Source organism: Pinus tabuliformis, chromosome 7, assembly GCF_031772625.1.
Source record: "Pinus tabuliformis cultivar Carrire ecotype Pingquan chromosome 7, CPIR1, whole genome shotgun sequence".
Taxonomy (NCBI): Eukaryota; Viridiplantae; Streptophyta; class Pinopsida; order Pinales; family Pinaceae; genus Pinus; species Pinus tabuliformis.
The window spans coordinates 364745686-364771629 of NC_142293.1; the positions used below are offsets into that span (position 1 = coordinate 364745686).

The following is a 25944-nucleotide window of genomic DNA, read 5'->3' on the forward strand; positions in this document are numbered from 1 at the left end:
TTCAACTATATTACTTATTCAAAATTCTCTGTCTATTTATTTTATTTTCTTGAAACAATATTGAATGCATCAAAGTTTATAAATAGTAGTTTGTTCTTATAATGTAAAACCGAGTGTTTATCTCTTATGTCTTTCAAGCTGCAGATACAGTTGCTCAGATCACAATTAAAGCACATATTCTTTTACAGAAATCTCACACCTTTTTAAAAGGTGGAAAATGAATCTCACTGAACCGTAAGAATTCAAACATCTTCGGAACCCCAAAAAGAAAAATACAACTCACAAACAAAACGTAAAAATCTCTTATACATCATAACTTATTACTCACAAATACAACCTAACATACTTTATATAGAATAAAGTATTCCTCTAAAGTAAAACATACTTGCCCTTGACGCAGAAGACACTTCAAAGCTTTATAATGCGAGCATACAATATTTGCAGATGCGCTTTGCTATCCATAAAAGAGAAAAAATTTCACATTCACAGAAATACTGAATTGGGTACTTAAACCTACACCCAAAAGCTTTCCTTTGGTGTGTATGCATATATTATGCCTAGGTGGACTTCTATGATGTAACCATTTACACATAAAATTAATCTTTTAACAAGTAGTGACGGGAAGAACCAGATATAGCCGATGTTTGCTTGATTTTCTTGTATGTATATTTCCGTGCCGCACAAATATAGCAGCAGAGATTGATGGCACTCAAGATGGCCAAAAACCAGTAAAAGTAATTCAATTTGCACCTATTTAGATTGTTTACAAACCATCCTGGATGTCCTCCTCTTTTGGTTATTTTCTCAATTATGGTGAGGACAAGACTGCCCACAAAACTGGCGACTCCAATATCACTCAGAAAGAAGCCAATCCCCAAGCTTCTCATGTTGTCAGGGACTTGATCATAGAAGTATTCCTGCAACCCTACTACAAGAAACACATCTGCTATTCCCATTAGAACAAACTGTGGAGTTAACCAGAAAACACTGAGAGGGATTGTAGTTCCCGGGCTGTCAAGTAAACCATGAATTTTCGCTACATGGATTCTCTTCTCCTCTGTTAGTGCTGCAGCCACCATGCACATAACAGCAAGGAACATGCCAATTCCGATCCTTTGGAGAATAGTTATTCCTCGTTCATTCAGTGTTATTCTTCTGGCCAGTGGTACAATACCACGATCATATATAATTATGAAAACAACCCCAGACACGGTGGCAAGGGCCAGAAGAGAAGATGATGGGACTTGGAAATGGGAACCCATGCTTCTATCCATGGTGCTGGCTTGCTTTATAAAGAATGATTGGCTCTGCGTTGCTGCCACTCCAAATATTAAACAGAAAAACCAGATGGGCACCATCCTAAATATAAGCTTCGTCTCCTCTACTTGGGTTACTGTGCAGATTTTCCATGGATTTGGCTTCTTGCCGCCTTGTGTATCACTATTCCATCCTCGTGAAGGATTTGAAGGATCTTGCACCAAGACCGCTGCTTTGTCCAGAAACCTAATACGTTGCCAACAAAACTAAAATATCAAAAAAATATTGGTGGTTAATTTAGTTACCGTATTGTAATTAAGAGATAAAATGGTTTTTTTTCTCATTAATACATAAAATATTTTTGACTATTTTCTAGTTAATTTTAACTAAAATTAGTTAGATATTTTTAAAAGTTTATTGTGTGCAAAGTGAAGAGTTCAGAAATTTGTTTTTTCTGAGCTAAATTTATTTATGCATTTAAAAACATATTTTAAATAACAAAAGAATTACAATCTTACTTGAAATTGTATTATATAATTCCAATGAAAACACCCATTTGACCTTTTTTTTTCTATGTGATTTACCAATCTTGGAAATTATTGACCTCTATGTCCATGGAATATTTGTATATTTGTACTAAGAAAATCCTCAAAAAGTGATCACTTCCTTCCAACTCAACCATGAAATATTTGTACTAGGAAAATCCACTTTAACTAATCACTTCCTGCCAGCTCAATAACAAAACTTGAGTCCAAAAAAATCCAAAAAAATACACTAATAACTTTTCAATAACAAAAATTTAACTGTAAAACTAACAGAATTTCATCTATTATACTATTACTAAATTATTTTACATAAAGCTTAATTCTGAAAATCTGACTAAATTATTTTACATAAAGCTTAATTCTGAAAATCTGACAAGTAAGGGATAATATCACTTTATCTATGAACTAGAAGTATTTGCTTAACAGGAAAGGTTGGCTTCGCATGAATTTACAAAAAAATTACTTATAATTTAAACAAAAATACATTTTCACGAATATTTCAAAATTTACAATAAATTTTCTAAATCTTTTTATTTTCCTAACTTTAAAATATAAAAATTGCATTGACATGGGCTTCCAAGGATTTACTCATTCGAAAACAATAATTAATATATCTATTTTTTCAGAAGTAAAAAATCCACATATTACTTACTGAAAATTATCTGTACGAGATAGCAACCTCTGCCCTGCTATTATGGAATCCCCATCCTCATTCTCGTAAAGCAAGTTTATATCTGAAGGCATGCTGATATTTCTCTTTCTTATAGCAGCAACTATAACTTGAGCTATACGAGTAACTGGGCTGGCTCCAGGAAGCTTGTATCTATAGAATGGAGTTCCATACAAAAACAAAAGACTGGCGATACCCATGGCTACTGTGACAATCCCAAATCCGAGTCCCCAACTTATGTTCTGCTGGACGTATGCAATAATTGTGACTGCTAAGAGATTACCAATGCAGATACTCAAATACCAGAGATTAAAGAAGGAATTCTTCTTAAGCATTTCATCTTTATCTTCCTCATCGAACTGGTCTGCACCAAATGCTTGTAGAGCGGGCTGGTGGCCGCTGGTGCCCAGAGATATCAAATATAGCGCGAAGAAAAAGACACCAATCTGGGTGGTCGTTGCTTTCTTACATATTGCAGTTTGACAATGATCAGGTGGCTTCAGAGCTGACAGAGATACTGATATTGTCAGCAACCCCAATCCCTGAAACATTAATTTATAAAAATCAGAATCAAATAGATTGGAAAATCTAAATCTCAAAATTTTGAGTTTTATTTTTCAGATCACATTTTGAGTTTTACTGTTAAGATCTATCACATTAAGATTTTTATTGATGACGTTTTTGAGTTTTATTTTTCAGATCTATTATATTTAGATTTTTATTGAGGATGTTTAGAACTAATTAGTATGGTTCATGATGATGAGTTTTGGTGACTTGAAGATCACAGAACAGTTATAAAAATGATAGTGTTTAAAAGCACAATTGTATTTCAATGATCATTGAAACAATTTAACATGGTCATTGAAACAATTTAACAAAAATTTGAATGAACTTTAAATAAGCTACATCTTAAACTGAATACCATGAGCAAAACCTTATATGCCAATAAACCTCAATAAACCTTAATCAAGTAACTTGACCTAAACAAAATTACTGAACCATCCTAAACCACAATAATTAGTTACAAAACATTAACACTACAAATCTTAATTAGATACAAAACAATAACAATACAAATCTTTAATATAATGGATCAGAAAGATAAGTTGAAAGTAAATCTAATCACATAAAGTCTGAAGAATGGTAGTGCACATAGAATTTCAATTTCTGGTCTCACCAAGACATAAATTATTGAAGCAATGACTATCATCCAGTATCGTCCACAGTAAACATCTGCTATAAAGCCCCCTATAAGAGGCATAACGGCTGCAACACCTGTCCAGTAGTTGACATTTTTAACAGAAGTTGTAAGCCCTTCGTGCAAGACCGTTGTTAGATAGATGATGAGGTTTGCTTGAATGGCAAAGTACGTGAGCCTTTCGCTGAATTCAAATACTGCACAATCACAAACGCACACGGTAATTAAGGAATACTGAACAGATGATAGCAGTATTATAATGAAAAGTGTTACCTATCATGAACAGAGAAGCCTTCCATCCACCAGTTTTTGTTCTGAGAACTGGCGGTCCTTCAACATCCACAGATCCAATATTGACGCGCTGTAATTGCTCATCGTTTCTTCCGTGCGATTCCACTGATTTTTTCCCGAACTCCATACGCTCCATCAAATGTTGAAATTTCATGTCTAGAGCCAATTTCAGGGGCTAACTTCTCAAAATCCAATTGTCATATAATGATTTACCCCATATATATCTATATTTGTCAGTGTATGCTGTCACCTCCTACTACCTGTATTCTTTAATGCAATGTACAACTGCTTCAATTATCACATGGAGGGTAGGAGTAAATCACCTTACCATTAACTGCATGTGTTGCTGCAATAAATGTTCAAGATAAAGGGTGAATGTTACGTTAGTTCAGACATGTTGCAGGTTTGATTAAAGAACCTAATCATTGATTCATCACAGACGGTTGAACGACATGCTAAGCTTTCGTCCTTTTCACGTAAAGGAGCATCCATCTCCATTGAACGTGACATTATCAATCGACTTTATGTTAAATAAGTTCTTAAATTACAGTGGTCATTGAGTTTGAATTTATGTGGATAGATAATAAAGCTCTTAAATTACAGTGGCCATTGATGTTGATGATAGATTTTGAAAATATTAAATATTTGGGAATCAGATATACAAATACGTTTTTGTAATTTTTGATTTTGAGGTTATTGATGCTGAATTTATTTGGATATTTTTTTTAAAATATTTCTAACTCAGATATAGACTTTAATTTCTATTTATTTTCTAAATATTTCTAAAATCTACCATGTACTTAATATATTCCTTTCCCAACCTTCAACCAGCTACTATTGAGATTTGTAAACCTGATCAAAATTCATCAGGTTCTATTTGAGTCCAAACAACATTCCTACGGATCAAAAGCAGACCGCCTCTCTAAACTTGGGATGGGATGTGTCCACGACTCATTTCAATATTCACGTGTGTATATATATATCCTCAACTTGGCATGGAATGTGCGTAAGAATGACTTCAATATTAAGGTAAATATTATCTTACATTTGAGATTTGTAAACCTGATAAAAATATTATTGAGATTTGATTCATCACGTTCTATTTGAGTCCAAATAACGTTCCTACAGATCAAAAGCAGACCGCCTCTCTAAACTTGGCATGGGATGTGTCACGACTCATTTCAAAATATATATATATATATATATCCTGAACTTGACATGGAATGTGCGTAAGAATAACCTGAACTTGACATGGAATGTGCGTAAGAATAACAACGTAAATATTATTTTATATTCGAAATTTCATTTCATTTCTTTTACACGATTCTTAATAACTTTGGTTTGTTAATTTGATTTTGAGTATTAAGAATTTTCTTTTGCTAATTATATTGTGTTCAAAATTATTTGAATATAATATTTTGTTATTTAATTTATTAAAATTATTCAATTTTTTATAAATTTTTATTTTTATTTTTTAAATTATAATTATTTATAAAATTTAATTATTTATTACAGTAAAGATTAAATATCAAATTATGTATATCTTTTTTTAATTGTAACTAGACTTTTCAGAGAATTTGTAAAGAGACCTAATTACAACATGTATTCATAATTTGCACTGACTAACTAAAATCTAGGTATGAAAACTTGAACTTGGATCTAATTGGAAAAACAAATTGTTCACCAAACCACTTAAACACACATTTTTTACCTAATTTTTAAAATTTTCATAAAAAATATTTAATTAAATAATTTACTTTCTAAAAAAACTTTTAAATCAAAAAAATATTTTATAAAATTTGAAATTAATTTTTTATTAAAATTATTAATATCTAAATATAATAAGGAAATTGATTTGATAAAAATAGACTAATGCATTCACATGATCCTTTGAAACAAGGGTACTACGGATATTACCTTGAGTGGGTGACATACCAGGAGGACGGAGGGGGAGGGGGTGCGGAGCAGGTTGTCCGCGTCCTACCTGGCCAATGGATCGATGGACATAGAAGCATGCTGTTGAGAATGTTTTAATGTCTATTGACCATGGCAAGAGAAGGGCCATTAAGCCTTGTCATATAATTCAGACTTAGTTAACCTGGGTTATTTTTTTAGTAAGAAAAAAGCATGATGATATATTATAGGCAAAATCTATATGACAATACATAAAATCAACCATCTATAGATTGATAATGATCATCCCAGATCACTTGATAGAAATGATCACCATCCAAAGCCCAGGATAGAAAAGATTAATATAGTTTAAGAGACATTTTCACTTATATCTCTAAAGAGGCTATATCATCTAAACATATACAGTCATGACTGTGAACCACATTCTCTCAATGTGCAACAATGAAAAGATTATAGACATATATAACAAAATTACAAAAAAGAGGGTGAAACAAGAAGAGAGACTTTTAACCCAGATATGGAAAGTCCCCCATATCAAAAATGTTCTGCTCCCAAGTGATCTCCAGGTACCATTTGCCAATCAATCCCCGTAATCCTTTCTTTGATAATCTGTCTGCTTCCTTGTTCAGGTTCCTTCCAATATGCTGGATTGTGGAGCAGCCATGTAGTTGCCATAGAAATTCGATCCTTTCCAGCCATCCTTGAAGCATGGGGTTGTTGATGGATGCCCTCCCCATGACTTGATCAATTATAATCTTCGAGTCTCCATATATGTGCAAAGTGGGGTTCCCAAGGAAACTGTTGAACCATAGGAGCCCCCAGAGTGCTAATGCTTCAGCTTTGGTATTGGTACCACTACCACTATTCCAGTAGACCCTGTATGACAAATCAGCAGTCATGGCAATCCAAAATCCACATGCACAGGTGTTCCTTTGGGCAGCCCCATCAAAAAACCCCATAGGGTATATGAATTGTACATTATTATGCATTTGAGGGCTGATATTAGTGCATGATGGCTGTACAAAGAAAATTGAAAGATTGGTGGAGATTCTTTCAATGATCAGAGAGAAATCTTCCCTACAGTTCTGGAATATACTTTTGTTCCTCCAATTCCAGATTGCCCAGAAGAGAAAAAGAGGAATGGCTCTCTAGGCAGTTTTTTGAGTACTCCACCATTTTATTGAGTCCCTGATGTAGGTGTGCTGAATGTATGGGAAACCAAAGAGGGAAGCAATCTTTTTCCATACCTGAGTAGTAAATTGGCAGTGCAGAAAGATGTGATCATTATCTTCAATATCATTTTTGCATATGGTGCATATTCCGGGGCCATGCCAATTTCTTTTCTGCAGATTCTCCCATACTAGATTTCTGTTATGATATACAAGCCATGTGAAAAGTATAACTTTTATAGGAGCTTTAGTTTTCCAGAAGGCGTATAGAGTTTGATGATCCCCCTGTCTGGCGACCATATTTGATAGAGTATAATATGTGTCCGCCACTATAATGTTATCAGATGCCATTCTACCCGACCATACAATTTTGTCCTGTGTTCCTATGCGGAAAATGCCAAGCTGCTTCATTATTGAAATAGTCTAAAACCATTCCCCTTCCTTTTGGCCAGTGAACCCCAAATCCTGGGCATTTTTCCATATAGGGAGCGAACCATGCCACCCATTTATAACTTGGCCCCAGAAAAAATGCCACGCTCATTCAGGTGTTGGATGATACTGTTAGAAATAGTGAAATCCATACCAGCACCCAATATTGGGTCAATGCCAATAAGAATGCTATTGCCTGACTGAAATTTCCATGCGAGATGGTGAATAAAAAACTTTTCGACTTTCAGGAAACTTAGCCAGATGGCTGATCCTTGTTTGATACCAATGGTGCCATATCTGTACCAAACGCTGAAGTCTTTATTCTTTAGATACTTGTGTTGGATGATCTTGCTCCATGTGCCTGCTCCAAATAAACCCCTCCAGAGGGATTTTATGAGCAATGCCCCACCGAAACGACGAAGGTCCATAATTCCCCAACCACCCATGCCCTTTGGGAGAGTGATATTTGATAATTTGGTCAAGTGGTATTTTTTCCCATTGTGGCTTCCCGCCTAGATGAAGTTTGCCATGAGACGGTTTATATCGTTAATGATGGAGGCAGGGATATGGAAAAGATGAGCCCAATAGACACCCAATTGTGACAGAACAGCTTGTGTAAGGATAACCCGTCCCCCTAAAGACAGGCATCTAAACTCCCACCCAAAGATTCTTTTGTAGAACCTATCAGCAAGCCATTTCCAATCAGCGGTTCTGTAGCAGGTGGGTTTGAGACGATAACCAAGATATTTCAAGCCATTTTGTATAGGCCTTGCCTCAATTCTAAATAAACCTTTGATATATGCAATAGTCTCCAAGTCAAATTGTCCATAATATAAAACAGATTTATTAATATTCATGATCAGCCTAGAAGCATTTGCAAATCTACTGAAAATGTGAAATAGATATAACCAAGAAAAATGGCAGAGCATACCCATTATAAGGATGTCATCAACAAAAAGGTTATGTGAAATGCTGATGTTATTTCCTAACTTCAGTGGTTGAAATTGATCCTCCAGGACCACTTTTTTAATATGAAAACTTAGACAGTCCATGACCAGAATGAATAATAGAGGGGATAGTGAACATCCCTGTCGGAGACCCCTGCCAGCCCGAAAGAACCTTGTAGGGTACCCATTGATAATGACAACATAGTTTACATTATCCACACAGGCCATGATCCAGTTAACACATCTGGGCTGTAAACCAATCTTGTTAAGGACGAGTCGGAGAAATCCCTAGTCCAGGCAATCATATGCTTTTTGAAGATCAATCTGTAGTATAGCAGCTTCAAGATGTTTGGTGTGAATCGAGTGCATACTTTCTTGTGCATTTTCCACAACATCATGGATGAGTCTGCCCGGAAGAAAACCATGTTGTTCTGGGGTGATGAAGCGTGAGAGAGTTCTGTGCAAACGCCCAACAATAGTCTTCGATATGATTTTATAAATGACGTTGCACAGAGAAATAGGCCTGAAGTCAGTGAAACCCTTTGTAGAGTTGTTTTTAGGAATGACGGCAATGTATGTGGAAGTTATCTTATGATGGATGAAGCCCATGGTCCTGGATTCCTCAATCATGCCCAGAAGGTCAGCTTTGAGAGTTTCAAAAAAGTGTGTGAAAAGTTCGATTGTCCATCCATTAGGACCAGGACTTTTGTCACTCTTAAACGATTTAAGAACGCCCAAAAGTTCTTCTTCAGAGACTTCCATAAAAAAATCATCATTTTTCTCCGAATCATACATGATTGGGTATGGATCAGTACCCCAAACCATGTCTTCAACAGAAATATTTTCATTGATGCCATAAGCATTTTGAAAAAATTGTACAACAGCATCACTTATCCCCTCTTGAGTCTGGTGTATGCGTCCATCAGAGTCCATAATCTCCCATATGGTATTTATATTACGACGATGGTTAGCATATCTGTGAAAGAATTTTGTATTGCGATCACCTTCCTTCAACCATAGCGCCCTGCTCTTTAATCGCCATGTGGATTCTTCCATAGTAAGGATCTGCTTCTTCCTGAGTTCCAGTGATTGAATGTTTGAGCGGATGTGAGAAGGAAGATAATGAGTGGACATGGAGGAATGGAAAGAGTCCAGACTATTTTGGATATCAACAAGCTCCTTTCTGTTGTCCCTGATTTTCTTTTTCTGCCAGTGTTTGATAGTTCCCTGGAGGGAGTCAAGTTTCTCTAGAATGTTGACCATGGGAGAGGTCCCAGCAGAGCCAAAACTGCCCCAAGTTTCCAGCACCAATTTATTAAAATCAGGGTCCCCCAAGACTGTTCTATTGAATTTGAAGGGGATGCCCATGCATAGTTCCATTTTCCTCCATTTAAGAGTGATGGGTCTATGATCCGATATGAAGTTACTGATGATGTTTACCTGGACATCCCCCAGACAGTCCAACAATTTTTCATGGATCAGAAATCGATCCAGTCTCTTTGCGACGTATGCCGAGCCAGTGCGCCCATTGTCCCAAGTAGGGGCAATTTTGGTGGGGCAAATGTCCACAAAGTTGTTCATGAGAATGGCATCCTATATTTTCCCAGCAAGAGGATCAACTTTCCTGAAACATCCCCAAACTTCATCCAGACAGATAGTGCAGTTTAGATCCCCCGCTATAATAAGCGACTCCAGGTCCATCAAGCCAGAAGATATGAAATGGTCCCAGAAATTCCCTCTATCTTTGTACGGGGCATATATGTTTAAGATATGAACACGACCAGGCAGGCCACGAATGCTGCCTTCCAGTAGGATACCAACGAAACATTCATAGGCCTTTATATTGATCCAACTGGGATCCCATAAGGCCACCAGACCACCCGAGAGACCCACAACAGCAGTAGTAGATATATACCAATTCGGAAACATTTTCCGAAAGTATTGGACAGTGCAGGGAACATTATGCATCGTTTCTTGAATAAGAATAATGAAAGGTTGTAAAGACAACAAAAGGTGTTTGAGGGCTAAGTATTTTGGGGCAGTCCCCAGACCCCGGATATTAAGGGAGATGATGCACATCATGGAAGATCTTTCTCAGGCAGCCGTGCTCTAAGGGCCCGTGAGGGGGAGATGTCAGCAATGGGGATGTCAACCAGAAATTGGTCCATTGGGGAGGAAAATGGATTTTTATTGGAGCGTCCCCGAAAATGACGACTACCACAGTTTTGCTTTCTTCACACAGTAATGTTTCCTGCCGAGGTAGGGCTGATGTGGGGAGATGATTGACCCCCAGGCTTGTGGATAGTGAGGGTACAGAGATCAAGAGTCTTCCTTTGTAAGAGGAAGTCCAGGTCACTCCCGACAGAATTTGTAGGCGAAGCTGTAGGTGAATTTGGTGGAGTAATGCTGAGACATGGACCTTTATCCTTTGACTGACAGCGAGGTGGTGCCAGAGGGGCAACGTATGCTACATGCGAGGTGGACGGTATGTCCGGATATGGATGCAGAGCTGTAAAAGGAGTTGGAATGTCCTGACTAGTGGTAGGCTCAGGTGGCAGATGACATATGAAGGCTGGTGGACTGTCAGAAAGAGGAAAGTCTGATTTGGGGGAGACATTTGGGGATGATGGGATAGTAATGGGCGATGAAACTATTGAACCAAAAGCATGTGGAAGATGGGAATTTTGGTGCGAATGCATACCTGGATGATGTGGATGATGATTGTGTGGCATAGCCCATTTACCGTTGAGGCTCTGTCGACCCGTGTCAGAGCGTGACACCGTGGCACCATTGAAGCATCTTCTGCCATGGAAGCATCCGCCAGGTCGGAAAGGGCATTGATCACGCATATGACCAGTTCTGTGATAGAAAGAGCATCTGAAGGGTACCCCCCAATAGTCCAGCCTTTGTTGGAGGAAAGTGTCACCCCAATGAAGTTCAATGTGGTCTGGAAAACCACCACGATAATCCTTCTCAATGAGAATCCAGGCAACCCTCTTGTCCTGTGCCCCCAGACAGCGTGGGTCAACATAGATAAATTTGCTGATGGCATTGCCAATATCAGAGAGTGCCTGTTTGGTCCATAATTCAAGTGGAAGACCTGGTAACTTGACCCATACCAGTTTGTTGGAAGGTGTATTGCGAAGAGGATTGTACCCGATGTACCATTTATGGAGGGCAAGGAAGCTTTTTCCATGAATCCATGGGATGGCTTTAATTTTCTCCAAGTCCTCCTGACTGAGAAAATGAAAACTGTACCATCCCTTTAGTAGCCTCACAACTGTAGGAAAGTACCCTAGCATAGAATTCCATTTCTTGTCTATCCATTTACGCATCTCAGAGTCCTCCATCTCCGAGAAATACCATCTACCTACTAAAGCACGTTTTTGGAGACTGTTAATATGGTCCGCCAGTGTATCACTGTCCAAAGCCAAAGCCAAAGGTGGTGGAGCAATTTTTATGGAATGATGTTTTGAACGGCAATGATGGAGTTCATGCCCACCACCCATCTGATCAAGAGGTGCATGGGCGACATATGGCCTACTGTCATCACCTAGGATAGTACGCAATGCATCAAGTGATCGAGGACTATTTTGGCAAACATAGATAGCACTACCAATACAACGAGATTCAACTTCCATGGTGGCATGAATAAGTGCTAAGTTGGCAGATACGCTAAAGGAATAATCTGCCATGGGATTGGTTTTCAAGGAAAGAGAAGTGTATAAGTCAGCAGAGCCTAACAATTTAATAAAGGTATGAAGGCTTGACGTGAGGGGTAGAAGAATGTCTAACACAATGAATGGACCTCTAGCCTTGGGATCACCAATTCCTAAAGAAAGAGGCAATACGGGAGTGTGCAAGGTACATAGATATTTAGAGTTGGGAGGTTGGACGTCACCATGTTAATAGTCCAAAAAGGGAAAAATAATAAAAAATTGATAGAAGGAATTTTTCGCCAGATATGGACTGATGTAATAATAAATATACACCTTGAGATGCATCCAGCTGACGCATTTAGTTTAAATGATATGCAGTGAAAGTCATGTCCGGAAGCACTCTAAACCCACTAGAAAATGTAAAAAGCACATGGGAAAAAATAAAAACTAGCCGACGAACTGAGAGAGCTAAGAAAGGAACTGAGACATTGAAGGTGGCGGGCTATGGCGGAAAATCACCAGACAATGTGGAAATAAACAATCCAGGTAGAGTGGAGAATGCAACCAATAAAAGTAATGCTACTTCATAGCGACATGGTGTATATTGACCTGAGATCTGAATTTAGAACCCGAAATTCAAACAACAATAGTAACACCAACTGTAGACAAACCATAGATTGTAGAAACGAAACCCACACTGCTTGCAGGGTCTGGAGATAATTAGGTGGTTTGAAAAATTGAGCCATGATGGGATATGAAAATTAATCTAGTTTGGAGTTAGCCTGAAGGTGAAGAAACCTGATAAAATGTCCCTAAAGGCTTGAAACCCCCACGACATATGGAGTTAAGAGGATAGTTCAACGGAGGATTAACTAGCAAGTAATGAAAATAGAGACATTTTACTTAAACCAGGGAAATGTGCAAATTCCTAGAAAGTTACACTGTAGTTTTTCTTAAACCAGCACAATGTGTATATACCCAAAAAGAAGTGAAAACAAGGAAATATACTATAAACTAGCTCAATGAGAAATTACCCAGAAAAAATAGAGAATTATTTACGTAGAAATCACTTTTAGCAAGCAGTATACTCAAGATATGGCTCAGTAAAGAACAATGGAGGCATACCTATGAAATGTGGTTAATATTGTGTTGGTAGCAGCACATAGACACCAGGACACCCCTTTAATGGTGGCGTTGATATAAGAGCACTCGAAAAATTGTGTTAAAGATTGAACCGAGAACCCAATTCTAAAACAAAAACTATAAGTTCAGCGAAAAAACTCCAAATGAAGCGACCTTGGATACACCATCTACTGAGGAGACAAAAAGGAGAACCATTTTAGTGAGTAGACTAGTTGAGTGTAGGTAAATTCGGTCAATCCTAGTAGAGGACATTGAATGCCCAGTGTCCAAGCGAGAACTATGGTCAGAGTGGGGAATAAACCACAAGCTCAGTAATCTATGACGTAGGAGCCATGACGCTCTAGATACTCCTCTCTTAACAAGTGCATACTACAAAAAGGAGTGAATCTAAACATGGACTTCATTCGCGGGTGACTAACATCATCATTGAACTGATTAGTTGTTCAAGTCATTATAGCATTTCCAACACCATGTTAACTTTCCAGTTCAGTTAACCTTTGTTTTTAAGAATTTTTTGGTGGTAATTTTCATTAATCACAGTTATCATTATGTTGTTATATATGGTACTGGTCCTAGTGGAGAGAGAGTTCCACAAAAGCAAGAGGGCTTAGGCAGATTTTCAAATATTACTGGTAAATATTTAAGCATAGATTTATTTTAACCAATTTATCAAGGTTTTTATAGGAATCAAATATTTCGAGATACAAACCATTTTTAAGTGGAAAATTTGAGAAAAAGTTTACACTTCAAAAGATTTGATGTCTAAGTAAATGATAGACACAAGGTCAAGATAGATCTAGGTTGATTTAAGTTGTAGGTGGTTACACAAAATTTGTAAATGATTAATGTTGTATATATGTACATGTCTAAAATTAATTTAATCATTTGAAATTCACTCACATTCTTAAGTTCATTAAATGTATAGAGAGTATTATCAAGAAACATCAATAACAAACTATCTTTCTTAGTTTATATTATACTCAAACAATTTATACTGATATATATTTTTAAATAATTTGTAATAGAAAGTATACTTCAAAGTTAGATGAGGAATAAGTTGAATATAAATAAATTATGTGATGGATCTTTAAGGAATTTTTCTAAATAATTCTACTCACAAAACCCTATATTCTATATAAATAAATTAGCAATAATGAAATATGGAAAAGAATACACTAAAATCAATGCATATAGATTGATATCAACAACCATCTTGATTTAGTAAATGACTTTACATTAAGAGGTTCACTTTCTTCAAATAGAAATTGAAATTTATAGTGAAATCAAAGTGTTCATTTTAACATCTATATAAATTTCTAAATATAGTTATTTCAGTGGACAAATCTATTTCTAATCCATTGATTTTAATGTAAATTTGAATTTGAATTCCTAATTGTATTGAATGCCATTTTTTATTCATTGTCATTGCCAATTTCGATATTAATTTTAATTTCAATTCTACTTCTTTTTCTATTTTTATTCAATGTAAATTAATATTTCTATTCAGTGTTTATCTCCATTCAATATCAATTTTAAATTTTATTCAATTTTTAATGCATTAATTTTAATAGATGTATCAGTTTATATTTCTATTTAATAATTGTTAACTTATCTATATATATATATATATATATATATATATATATATATATATATATATATATATATATATATATGTATTGATAAGCACTAGTATTGTAGCAAGAATGTTGCAACTCTTGCAGTTACCAACTTTACTTTATCAACTCGGGGTTCATACAAACTTTGAGGTGACAATGCTGTATGGACAAGCAGGTGCGATGGGTCTGCTCTTTATCACTGATAAACCAGCAATAGACCACTATGGTTCTCAGACTATCCTTCTATTGATTCAGAAGAAGCTTGATTACGAATGAGGAAGAGGAAATTAAAACTAACTAAAATTTTGTCTACTGTAGTAAGGAAAAAATGAAATCAAATGCTTAAACACACCATTCATCTAATTGTTTCTAAGTGGATTTGCTTCAAAATAATGCTAAGTTAACATGTGTGCAATCCTACTATCCTAGGCATGCAATATGAAATAACCAAACATTCTACTCTTGTTCATGTAAATGAACACAATAACTGTTTTTCCTTTTTCTTGTCTTTTTTTTTTGTGTGTGAAAATGTGAATGCTAAATCTTTTTGGTGATGTGGCAGGTGGATTAGGGATGGTGGTGAAAGGTCATATGGCTTGGGAGGCAAGTTGGGTCTTCTCCTCTCTTCCTAGGTTCTTTTCCACAATTCGGCCTCAAAATAGGGCACTACAGGGAATCCTACAGGATGTCCTAATGCTTCCTACAAGATGTCCTATTGCTCCTATAGGACCCCATGTATTCCTACATGATTTGATTGAGAGCAATAGGAGTGACTTGGAAGGTGTTTTAGGGCTTAGGGAAGGTGAATGGTGGGAGAGATGAGGCAAGGGAGTGGCTAGGACTCCTTTAGAGCTCAAAGAAGACTTTGTAAGATGGTTGGATTTGCTCAACAAACTTGGAGAAGTGTTCTTATGGAATGATGAATTTGGTGAGGGACTTAGTGGAAAAAGGGATAATCATGGATGGATGAGGTTAGATGGGGTTGTTGGTCATGACATCTCTCTACACTACTGAAACGCCTGCACTGTATCAATCATTGGCATTTATCCATAAATCATGTCAAGTGAGAAAGATTTTCAATCAACTAAAGAAAACAAAATTTCATTACCCAGTTGCCTAATCCATGCATGGAGACACTTACAGAATAATGTGAAACACTATGAGATATAATACAAGGCTGAAGATATCATAAATGCCAATTAAATCCTATTGTTGAAAACTAATAAAATGTTGTCCTAAGTAGCATAAAACCCTAAATTCCATGAGAAATCAGAATTATGTCTTTTTGGGGCTGCATAGGAGTTCTTTCCTCAAACCATGGTCCTTTAAGGGAGGAGTGAGGCCAATGCTACCTATTATCAGCTTTTTGATATTCCTTTATCTTCCTAAGCTACTACTAAAGAAATGCACAAATGGAAGCAAACTAATCACATTGTTAGGTCCCTACGCTACTAGTGTAACCCCTTATTGTTATTAGTACAACTCCCTTATTATATTTTTGTGCCCATTTAGTCCCCATATTGTTATTATTATGCCCCATAGAAGCCCACTATTGTTATTATTGTGCCCTTACATTATTATTGTTATGTCGGCTCTGATTATATTATGACCCTTTAGACTCCTATATATAGAAAGGAGGTCTTGTCATTTGTATCATCCAAGAATTGTTCATTTGTGTCACGTAAAGGAGATTGCTCGCTTGAAAAGGCTTATTTTGAAGGTGTTTATCTATCTTTTCTATCTTTTTGTGAGCTGGTTTCATAACATTTGGTATCAAAGCTTTGGATTCTAGGGTTTCGCTGCTCCAAACAGGTCATCGTGGAATTTTCACTATAACATTTTCACTACGAAGTTTTAGAAGATTAAAAAAAAACCCATTTGGGAATAACTTGGTTTGAACCTTGGGTCTGAATGTCAGATCTTGTCTCGCTATATTTTCAGAGATATGATTTGATGAAGTTAGGGTTGTGGCAAGCTCTAGAATTTCATCTAAAATAGGCCATCGTGGAATTTTCGCTATACCATTTTCGCTACGAAGTTTCAGAAGCTAAAAATAAAACCCATTTGATAAGAAATCGGTTTGAACCTCGGGTCCAAATTTAAAATCCTGGCTCGATATATTTTTGGATATATGATCTGAGTAATTTAGGGTTTTTGTAGACTTCAAATTACATTCTAAACAGGTCACCTTGGGAAAATTGTCATAACTTTCTCTCGGATTATTAGATTGAAATTTTGTAAGAAGTTATAGAACGAGGAAGGACTGTAGTTTTTTTGGGTATAATTGTCAAAACCTAAGGTTGAAACAGTGACACGTGGCACATCGTACAAGTTCACTATACTGAACTAGTCTATAATTAGGTCATCACGGGATATTGGGAATAAAGCTTTCTTAGAGAATCCAATTGTGATTAGACTTGTGGAGTTAGAAAGAGGACTTAGAGGGCTATTATAGGCTGAAATTTTAGAACTTAAAGATCCAAAATTATAAAGTTATAGTCTTTTTAATATCAAGCTCCTAAAATCAAGAAAAAGTGAGATGCAGAAGTTTGATGGCAAGGATTCGGTAAATTGGATACTACAAATGGAGAAATATTTTGATCTACATGGTGTACCACTATTACAAAAGGTATGTATTGCATCTAATTATTTAGAACCATATCAATTTTTATGGTATAAAGGGCTTTGCTCTTGTAGAACACTTGTCACGTGGTCAATTTTCACAGAGGAAATGATAGCACATTATGAGGATACCAAGAGAAACACCTTCTTTAGCCAATTGATAAATCTCAAACAAAAGGGTTCAATGGAAGAGCACATTGAGGGCTTTCAAAAATTGAATATAAGGGTAAATGATATTCTAGAGAAGCAAAAGATAAATAGTTTTATCTATGCCATGGAAGCTGATATCAATGGTATGAAAGAATATTGGAAGAAAGGCATGGAAGATTTGAAGAAAGACATTGAAGGTTTGAAGGAAGGTGGGACAAATTCTCTACAAGAAAGGCCTCCTAATGACGAAAAGGATCAAGAAACATCAAAAGAAGATGATATACAATGGGAACCAACCCTAGAGAAAGGACAAATGAATTCGACCATATCTTGTATTGCAATGGCAGGAATTATCACTCCTCAAACTCTCAAGATAGAATGACATATCAAGAAGAAGAAGGTTCAAGCAGTGAAATATCAAGAAGAAAAGTATCAAGAAACATCAAAAGAAAAGGATACTCACCAGGAACCAACCCTAGAGAAAGAAGAAATGAATCCAACCATATCTTGTAATGCATTGGTCAGAATTACCACTCCTCAAACTATAAAGATAGAAGGACATATCAAGAAGAAAAAGGTAATAATGTTGATTGATTCAGGTAGTACCCATAATTTTATTAATTGTAAGATAGCCAAGGAATTGAATTTCTTCTTATATCCAACAGCAAAGTGTCAAGTGACGATTGTAAGTGTAGGTACCATACATTGCTTTGGAAAGTGCCATAATATCAAGCTATCCATGGGAGAATATGTATTCAATAGCCTAATGCTTTTTGTTCCAATGGGTGTTACTGATGTTGTACTAAGAGTCCAATGGCTACAATTCTTGGGTACAACAACTTTTAATTTTCAAGAAATTTTCTTCAGAAGGAAAGGAAGTTGAATTAAGGGGTATCATAGGGAAACCAAGAAAGATAATCAACTCTAACTGAATGACAAAGCTTCTAAAGAAAGAACTACAAGGCGTAATTGCACAATTATGTTCGCTAATGGTTCCCACATTGAAATCATGTATTTCTCCATATCTCCAAAAATTCTTGGACAATCATTCCAAGGTAGTTAAGACTCCCAAAGGTCTCCCATGTATTTGTGATCATGATAATTCTATTCATTTTATTCCAAGAAGTGTTTCCTCTAAACATCAGGCCTTATAGATATCCATATGCCCAAATGAGTGAAATTGAACATATGGTTGTAGAAATGGTAGAGGTCGGTATAATTATGCAACCAAATTTGATAAACAAAGCGAAGGATGAATGGAAGAATGGTGAAGTAGGGTGGGAACTCATTCAAAATTTGTCGAAGATCCCAGTTCCAACAATATTGCCAGAACTTGACAACGAAGGAAAAATCATATTGGAACCTGCAGCATTCACAGAACCAAGAAGTCAATAGCTATGAAATCGATCAATTTCAGAGCATCTCATCAAGTGGAAGAACTTACTTGCTGAAGATTCCACATGGATGGATGAGAATTTTATACAGAAGTATCAAGAACTACTCAAGTGTTGAGGACAACACTTTTTGAAGGAGAGGGGCATGTTAGGTCCCTATGCTACTAGTGTAAACCATTATTGTTATTAGTACAATCCCGTTATTATGTTTTGTGCCCATGTAGTCCCAAGACTGTTATTAGTGTGCCCCATAGAAGCCCACTATTTTTATTATTGTGCCGTTACATTATTATTGTTATGTCGGCTCTGATTATATTATGTCCCCTTAGACTCCTATATATAGAAAGGAGGTCTTGTCATTTGTATCATCCAAGAATTGTTCATTTGTGTAATGTAAAGGAGGTTGCCCCCTAGAAGAGGCTTATTTTGAAGGTGTTTATCTATCTTTTATATATTTTTGTGAGTTGGTTTCATAACACACATCCATAACTATTTGCAATGAAATAATGCTAAAAACGGTTCAACCATTAATCTATGAAATCAACTAATCATAGCAATACAAGAAGAGGAACCTTTGCTACTAGGGTTGGGACCCAACCCAAGAGCTTCAACCCTCTGAGTCAACTTAGTTTTTGATCAGGCAAATGCTCATTCTCATTATCATATCAGAAAATTACATAACAATGTCTTCCACAAGTCTTGAACTCAAAAATGCTTAGTGATCTTACATAAAAATTCTGAATCATAATGAGGCTCTAGGCCTCTTTATTTATACAATTGAAGTCTCCAAAGACTTCCTTAAATCTATGGAGGCTTGGCTCCCAAACTCAAGATGAACTCGCTCTTTAACTGTCACTGGATCGATTGCCTTTTGATCTTCATGACTCGGCTTCTTGCAACTCCTAGCTAGTGTGATTTGATGGAGGAATATTCGAATGAGCAAGGATTAAATGAGGAGGATCTATCTCTTACAATCTCTCCTCCTTGTCTCATTCGAGTTTCTTCCCTTAATTAGCCAAAATTGCCATGATTTTCTCTCAAAAACCTGCTATCAATGCACATTAGTCTAGTAGACATAACATCTCACTTTTACTCATCTCATTAAGAAAAATGTAATCAAAATATGTAAGGAATTATGAGAAGAGTTGATTTAAATAAGCTTGGAGGTGTATCAAGGTCCATAAAGTTACCCAATGATGAGGCTCATCATCACCCCCTACTAAAAGTGTTTCTCATCCTTTGAGCAACTCAATATATATCCATGTCCTTTATTTTCTTTTTAGCCTCCTTGACATCCCATGCTTCTGTTGTAGTTTCCTCTTCCTGTGCATAAAATCCTGCCTTCCTCTCTATCTCTTCCCACTGCTTTCTTTCTTCCTCTTCCTTCCTTCCTTCCAACATTCCTAAGAGCAGTGGTGGACTGAGTCTCAAGCCAATCCAATTGACTTTGAGTCTTTGTAGAGATTTCTTGTACATGGGTGTTCTGTTTAGTGCCTCTCTCATTCTCTCGGGAGAATGGTACTCTCTGATTTTTAGGCTGTAGGGAAAAGTGTCCTATATCCTTTGGAAATATTGCATGTTGTCATCCCCTAACAACCTGAACATGTCTTCAAAGTGTGTGACTGCTTTCTCTTGGGCAGCAAGGTACCTAGGTGCAAGCTTAGGGTCATTTGCAATCAGGTTGTGGGTGTTGATGACAACCATTAGGCTTGATTGCTCAACTCTTATCATGAGGGGTTCTGTCTCGTCTCTTGCCATTACTTTATTCATCTTTGTAGCTCTTGCCTCCTCATGATTCATCCATGATGCCAAGGCCATCAATTGCAAGTCCCCTAGTTTTGAATTTGGGTCCCACACATTCAGATTTGTTAAGGCCAAGTTGTGTAGGTAAAACTCAAACATTTTAGCTTTATCCTCCAAGGTGCTTTGATCACAGAGATCAATGAATTGTCTATAGTCCTGGAAAGGCATAGTGCCTCTCTGTGGTAAAGTTTTAATTTGGAACTTTAGCCATCATTCCTTAAGATACAATGCATGAGACTTTTTTGGCATCCTGCATTGGATTCCTTCTAAGGATAAGCTTTCCATAACTTCCAATTGACTTTCTTTCTCTTTTAACTGTCCCCTTAGCCATGCATTCTCTACTTCCAACTGAGATTTCATCATTGCTCTATCCCTTATGCTGTTCAATTCTCTGTCCATCTCCTTTAATTTCTCCTCCATGTGGCCTATGTCCTCTACTCCTTTAGATTTGGAAATTTGCATCCCCTATGTGTTCTTGCCCTTTCTTTTTCAACCTCAAAGAATAAGGGGATGGAAAATTTTTGTGGAATGAACACACCCCCTCCAATGAACCTGTAGTAAGAGTCTGTTGGGTTGTGTTATATTCTTTCCACGTAGTTAATAGGGGGTTTGAAGGGCACCCGTAACCCCACTTTATGGGGTCCGGGGCAGCGCCCCAGAAAAATTTCGTTTTGGGCCCTATGTTAGGTTGGGCGGACCCACCTATGGTTTTGTGCATGATTTTCGCACATGTTTCTTTTGGACGCGATGGTTTTTCGGTCCATGGTATTGGACGTGATGGTTTTCAGTCCATGGTATTGGACGCGATGGTTTTCGGTCCATGGTATTGGATGCCTCGACATGTATAAATATGTATTGTAAAATTGAAAGGAACATAATGAAAAATCAAGCTGATAGTCCCGGTTTTGGGATCCAGGGGAAAATCTCTTTGTATATGTGTTTTATGTGTTATGCTCTCACATTTTTTATTTTATGTGTTTTAGAATCTGTATGCAGGTAATTTCTGTACAGGGTTAAAACCTACATTTGGCATCAGAGAAGATTTGGCTTCAAGGGGACGCCTTTGTTGCTGAGGGGTTTCACTCGGGCCTATGGTAGACCCTGCTTAGTGGGAGATCTACAAGATCAATTCTAGTGGTGAAAGAAGATGGCAAGCAGTGGAAAGATAGAGATTGAGAAATTTAATGGTCAGAGTTTTGAGTTGTGGAAACTCAAGATGGAGGATCTGTTGGTGGATAAAGATCAGTGGATCACGGTAGATCTGGGTACTAAGCCAGCGGGAGTGTCTGATGAAGAATGGAAGAAGTTGGATCAAAAGGCAAAGAGCACAATATGATTGTGTGTCTCAGATTTAGTATTGCTGAATGTATCAGGGGAATCTACAACGAAGGCTTTGTGGGACAAGTTAGGGACTTTGTACCAATCTAAGTCTCTGGTGAATAAACTATTCCTGCGGAAAAAGCTGTATAACCTAAGGATGAAAGATGGAGACTTGGTGACAGAGCATCTGAACGCTTTTAACACTGTGGTAAGTCAGTTAGAATCTATTGATATTAAAACTTTAGATGAAGACAAGTGCATCAGTTTGTTGTGTTCTCTACCAGATTCGTGGGATAGTCTGGTTATTGCAATAGGTAGCAATGCAACTGCCTTGCAGTTTGATGAAATAGTCTCAACCTTGCTGACAGAGGAGATGAGACGGAAAAATATGGAGAGCCAAAATGGTGATGCCTTGTCTGTACAAGGATGGTCCCACAATAGAAACAAAAATAAGTCATCGAGTGGGATATCTAAATCTAGAGGGAGATCTAAATCTCCAGGAAAACCTGTAAAGGTGGTGTGCTAGAAATGCAGAAAGGAAGGCCACTTCAAAAGGGATTGTAAATCTAAAGCTCCTGACAAAGGAAAGGGATCTGATGAGGCTCCTTCTGCAGAGGCGAAAACCACCTCAGATGAAGGTGGGGATGTGTACTTGGCTTCTTCAAGTACACATGTAGATCATGAGGCATGGTTGATTGACTCAGGTGCATCCTTTCACTTCACTCCCCATAGAGAGTGGTTCTGTGAGTATGAGAAATATGATGGTGGTGATGTCTTCTTGGGGGATGATAGGAAGGCTAGAATCATTGGTCGTGGAAAAGTAAAGTTAAAGCTACAAGGTGGAAGGGTTAGAACACTTCTGGGTGTTTTGCATATTCCTGCATTAGCCAGAAATCTGATTTCTGTAAGCAAGCTAGATGATGCAGGTGTAAAAATAGTGTTTGAGAAGGATACCTGCAAGATGGTTCGAGGAGCACTGGTATTGATGTGGGCAGTTCGGACTGGAACTCTGTACAAGCTGCAAGGTAGCACTGTTGTTGATGGGTGCAACAGTTTTATGGTTCCTGAAAGTGGAGTAGAAAATCTAGTGGTCTCTGGAGAAAATACCATGTTGTGGCATCAAAGGCTTGGACATATTGGAGAAAAGGGCCTTCGGATACTTCATGGTAAAGGTATGGTAGAAGGTATGAGCAATAGCTCTTTGGATATTGATTTCTGTGAAAATTGTGTATATGGGGAGCAGAATCGGGTGAGTTTCCCCTCTGGTAGTAAGAGGGCAAAACAAATATTAGAACTTGTGCACAGTGATGTGTTTGGACCTGTGAAGGTTCCATCACTGGGTAAGTCTGTGTACTATGTATCATTTATAGATGACTTCTCAAGGAATACATGGATATGTTTCCTTAAGAAGAAATCTAAAGTCTTTGACAGGTTTAAAGAATTTAAGGCTCTGGTGGAAAACGAGATAGAGAAGAAGATAAAGGTGCTGAGGACAGATAACGGTGGAGAGTTTTGCAGTAAGGAATTTGAAGAATTCTATAAGAAGTGTGGTATAGCATGGCAGAAGACTACTCCATATACACCTTAGCAAAATGGATTTGCAGAAAGAATGAACAAGATGTTGATGGAAAGGGCAAGAAGCATGCTCAGTGGTGCCGGGTTAGGACAGGAATTCTGGGCAGAGGCGGTGGATACTGCATGTTACCTGGTCAACAGGTCACGTTCATTAGCGTTGGAGGATAAGACTCCACAAGAGGTATGGACTGGTAAGAAACCCTCTCTTTCACATCTGAGGGTATTTGGATGTGATGCATATGTACATGTTCCATAGGAGAAATGAACCAAGATGGATAGTAAATCTGAAAAGTGCATCTTTATTGGATATAAGGATGCTTTAAAAGGTTATAAGCTTTGGAACGCAGTCAGACGGAAGGTTGTGTATAGTCGAGATGTGGTGTTCAGAGAGGTAAAAGATGTTATTAAACATGAAGTCCAACCAAAGGAACTTGAGAAGATAGAGTTTGAGCTAAAGGAGGAAGAATCAGACTCTACAACAGAGGAAGAATCAGAAGATGAAGAGCCACAAACTCCGGCTGTGAGAAGATCAGTTCAAGAAAGAAGGAAGCCAGAAAGGTATAGCCCATCTGCTTTCTGTTCAAATTTTGCTTTCTCTATTACTGATGACGATCCCAGAACTGTGAAGGAAGCAGTGGATTCAGAGGATGGAAAACTCTAGAAAGAGGCCATGGTTGATGAAATGGCATCTTTGCACAAAAATGAGGCTTGGGATTTGGTGGAGTTGCCAGCTGGAAGGAAACCCATAGGCAACAAATGGGTGTTCAAAAAGAAGACAAATGCAGAAGGAAAAGTGGAGAAATACAAAGCTCAGTTGGTAGCAAAATGTTATTCCCAAGTGTCAGGAATTGATTTTGGTGATATTTTTTCTCCTGTTGCCAAGGTAACTTCTATTAGATTACTTTTATCTATTGTTGCTGCTTCTAATTTTGAGGTAGAGTAGATGGATGTGAAGACAACATTTCTTCATGGGGATCTGGAAGAGGAGATCTACATGAAACAACCTAAAGGCTTTGAGGTGAAGGGTAAGAAAGAACTAGTGTGTAAGTTAAAGAAGTCTCTATATGGGTTAAAACAGTCACCGAGGATGTGGTATCAGAAATTTGATACATTTATACGGGGACTTGGCTTCACCAGAAGCAAAGCAGATCACTGTGTGTATTTTAAATTAATTGGTGACCGTGTTATTTATCTGGTCTTGTATGTGGATGATATGTTGCTGGTTGGAAATGACAAAGAAATTATCCAGGATTTGAAGACCCAATTGTCCTCCAAATTCGACGTGAAAGATCTTGGTGCTGAAAACTATACTTTGGGCATGGAAATTAAAAGAGATTGTACAAAGAGGAAGCTTTGGTTAAACCAGAGGATGTATGTCGAGACAATACTACAGAGGTTTAATTTGCAGGATAGTAAACCAGTGAAGGTTCCTATTCCTGTAGGTGTGAGGTTATCTGCTGAACAGTGTCCCAAGACACAAGAAGAGGAAGAGGACATGTCTCGTGTTCCATATGCAAGTGCATTCAATAGCCTGATGTATGCAATGGTCTGTACTAGACCAGACATTACACATGCAGTGGGAGTATTGAGCAGGTTTATGTCAAAACCAGGGAAGGAGCACTGGACAACAGTGAAGCAATTTTTCAGGTATTTACGTGGCACTATTGATTATGGTTTGTGCTACCAAGGAAGACCAGGATTGGATAGAGTGTTGGATATTCATGGCTTTGTTGATGCAGAGTGGGCTGGAGATCTGGATCAGAGAAGATCTACAAGTGGGTATGTGTTTAACCTATTTGGAGGTGCAGTCAGTTGGATGAGTAGGAAACAATCTATAGTGGCACTATCAACTATAGAGGCAGAATACATGGTAGCCACTCATGCAAGCAAGGAAGCAGTTTGGTTGCAGAGATTGTGTTGAAGTATGGGGTTAGTACAAGAAGCTATAAGGATAAACTGTGACAGCTAAAGTGCAATTTTCTTGGCAAACAACCCTACATATCATTCAAATACAAAGCACATTGATGTTCAGTATCACTTTGTGAGGGATATGATAGAGGACAAAAGGTGTTGCTAGTAAAGGTGGACACTTTGAAGAATGATGCAGATGCATTGACAAAATCTGTGAGCTCTGAGAAGATCTCTTGGTGTAGAGAGACAATGGGCATTTTAGGGTTGGGAAAATGACCAAGCTCTCTTGTGCCCCCCTGTGGGAAGAAAACAACAAGTGGGATAATGT

General features: G+C 37.4%; 1 protein-coding gene across 1 annotated transcript; it reads right to left on the reverse strand.

The window, feature by feature from the left end:
* Positions 1 to 279: 279 nt before the first annotated feature.
* Positions 280 to 4166, reverse strand: LOC149247482 (protein NRT1/ PTR FAMILY 5.6-like). The gene is made up of 4 exons (XM_089458244.1): positions 3944 to 4166; positions 3650 to 3867; positions 2455 to 3014; positions 280 to 1503 (listed from the first exon to the last, which is right to left on the reverse strand). Exons 1-4 carry the CDS (start codon positions 4113 to 4115, stop codon positions 597 to 599), a joined length of 1857 nt encoding a protein of 618 aa, XP_089314370.1. The 5' UTR covers positions 4116 to 4166; the 3' UTR covers positions 280 to 596.
* Between the last annotated feature and the right edge of the window lie 21778 nt (positions 4167 to 25944).

Coding starts and splice junctions, on each gene's coding strand:
- LOC149247482 (XM_089458244.1), bottom strand. CDS start 4,115: ATGAAATTTCAACATTTGATGGAGCGTATGGAGTTCGGGAAAAAATCA. Junction 3,868..3,943: donor GGCTTCTCTGTTCATGATAG/GTAACACTTTTC, acceptor GTGATTGTGCAG/TATTTGAATTCAGCGAAAGG. Junction 3,015..3,649: donor CTTCAATAATTTATGTCTTG/GTGAGACCAGAA, acceptor TTAATGTTTCAG/GGATTGGGGTTGCTGACAAT.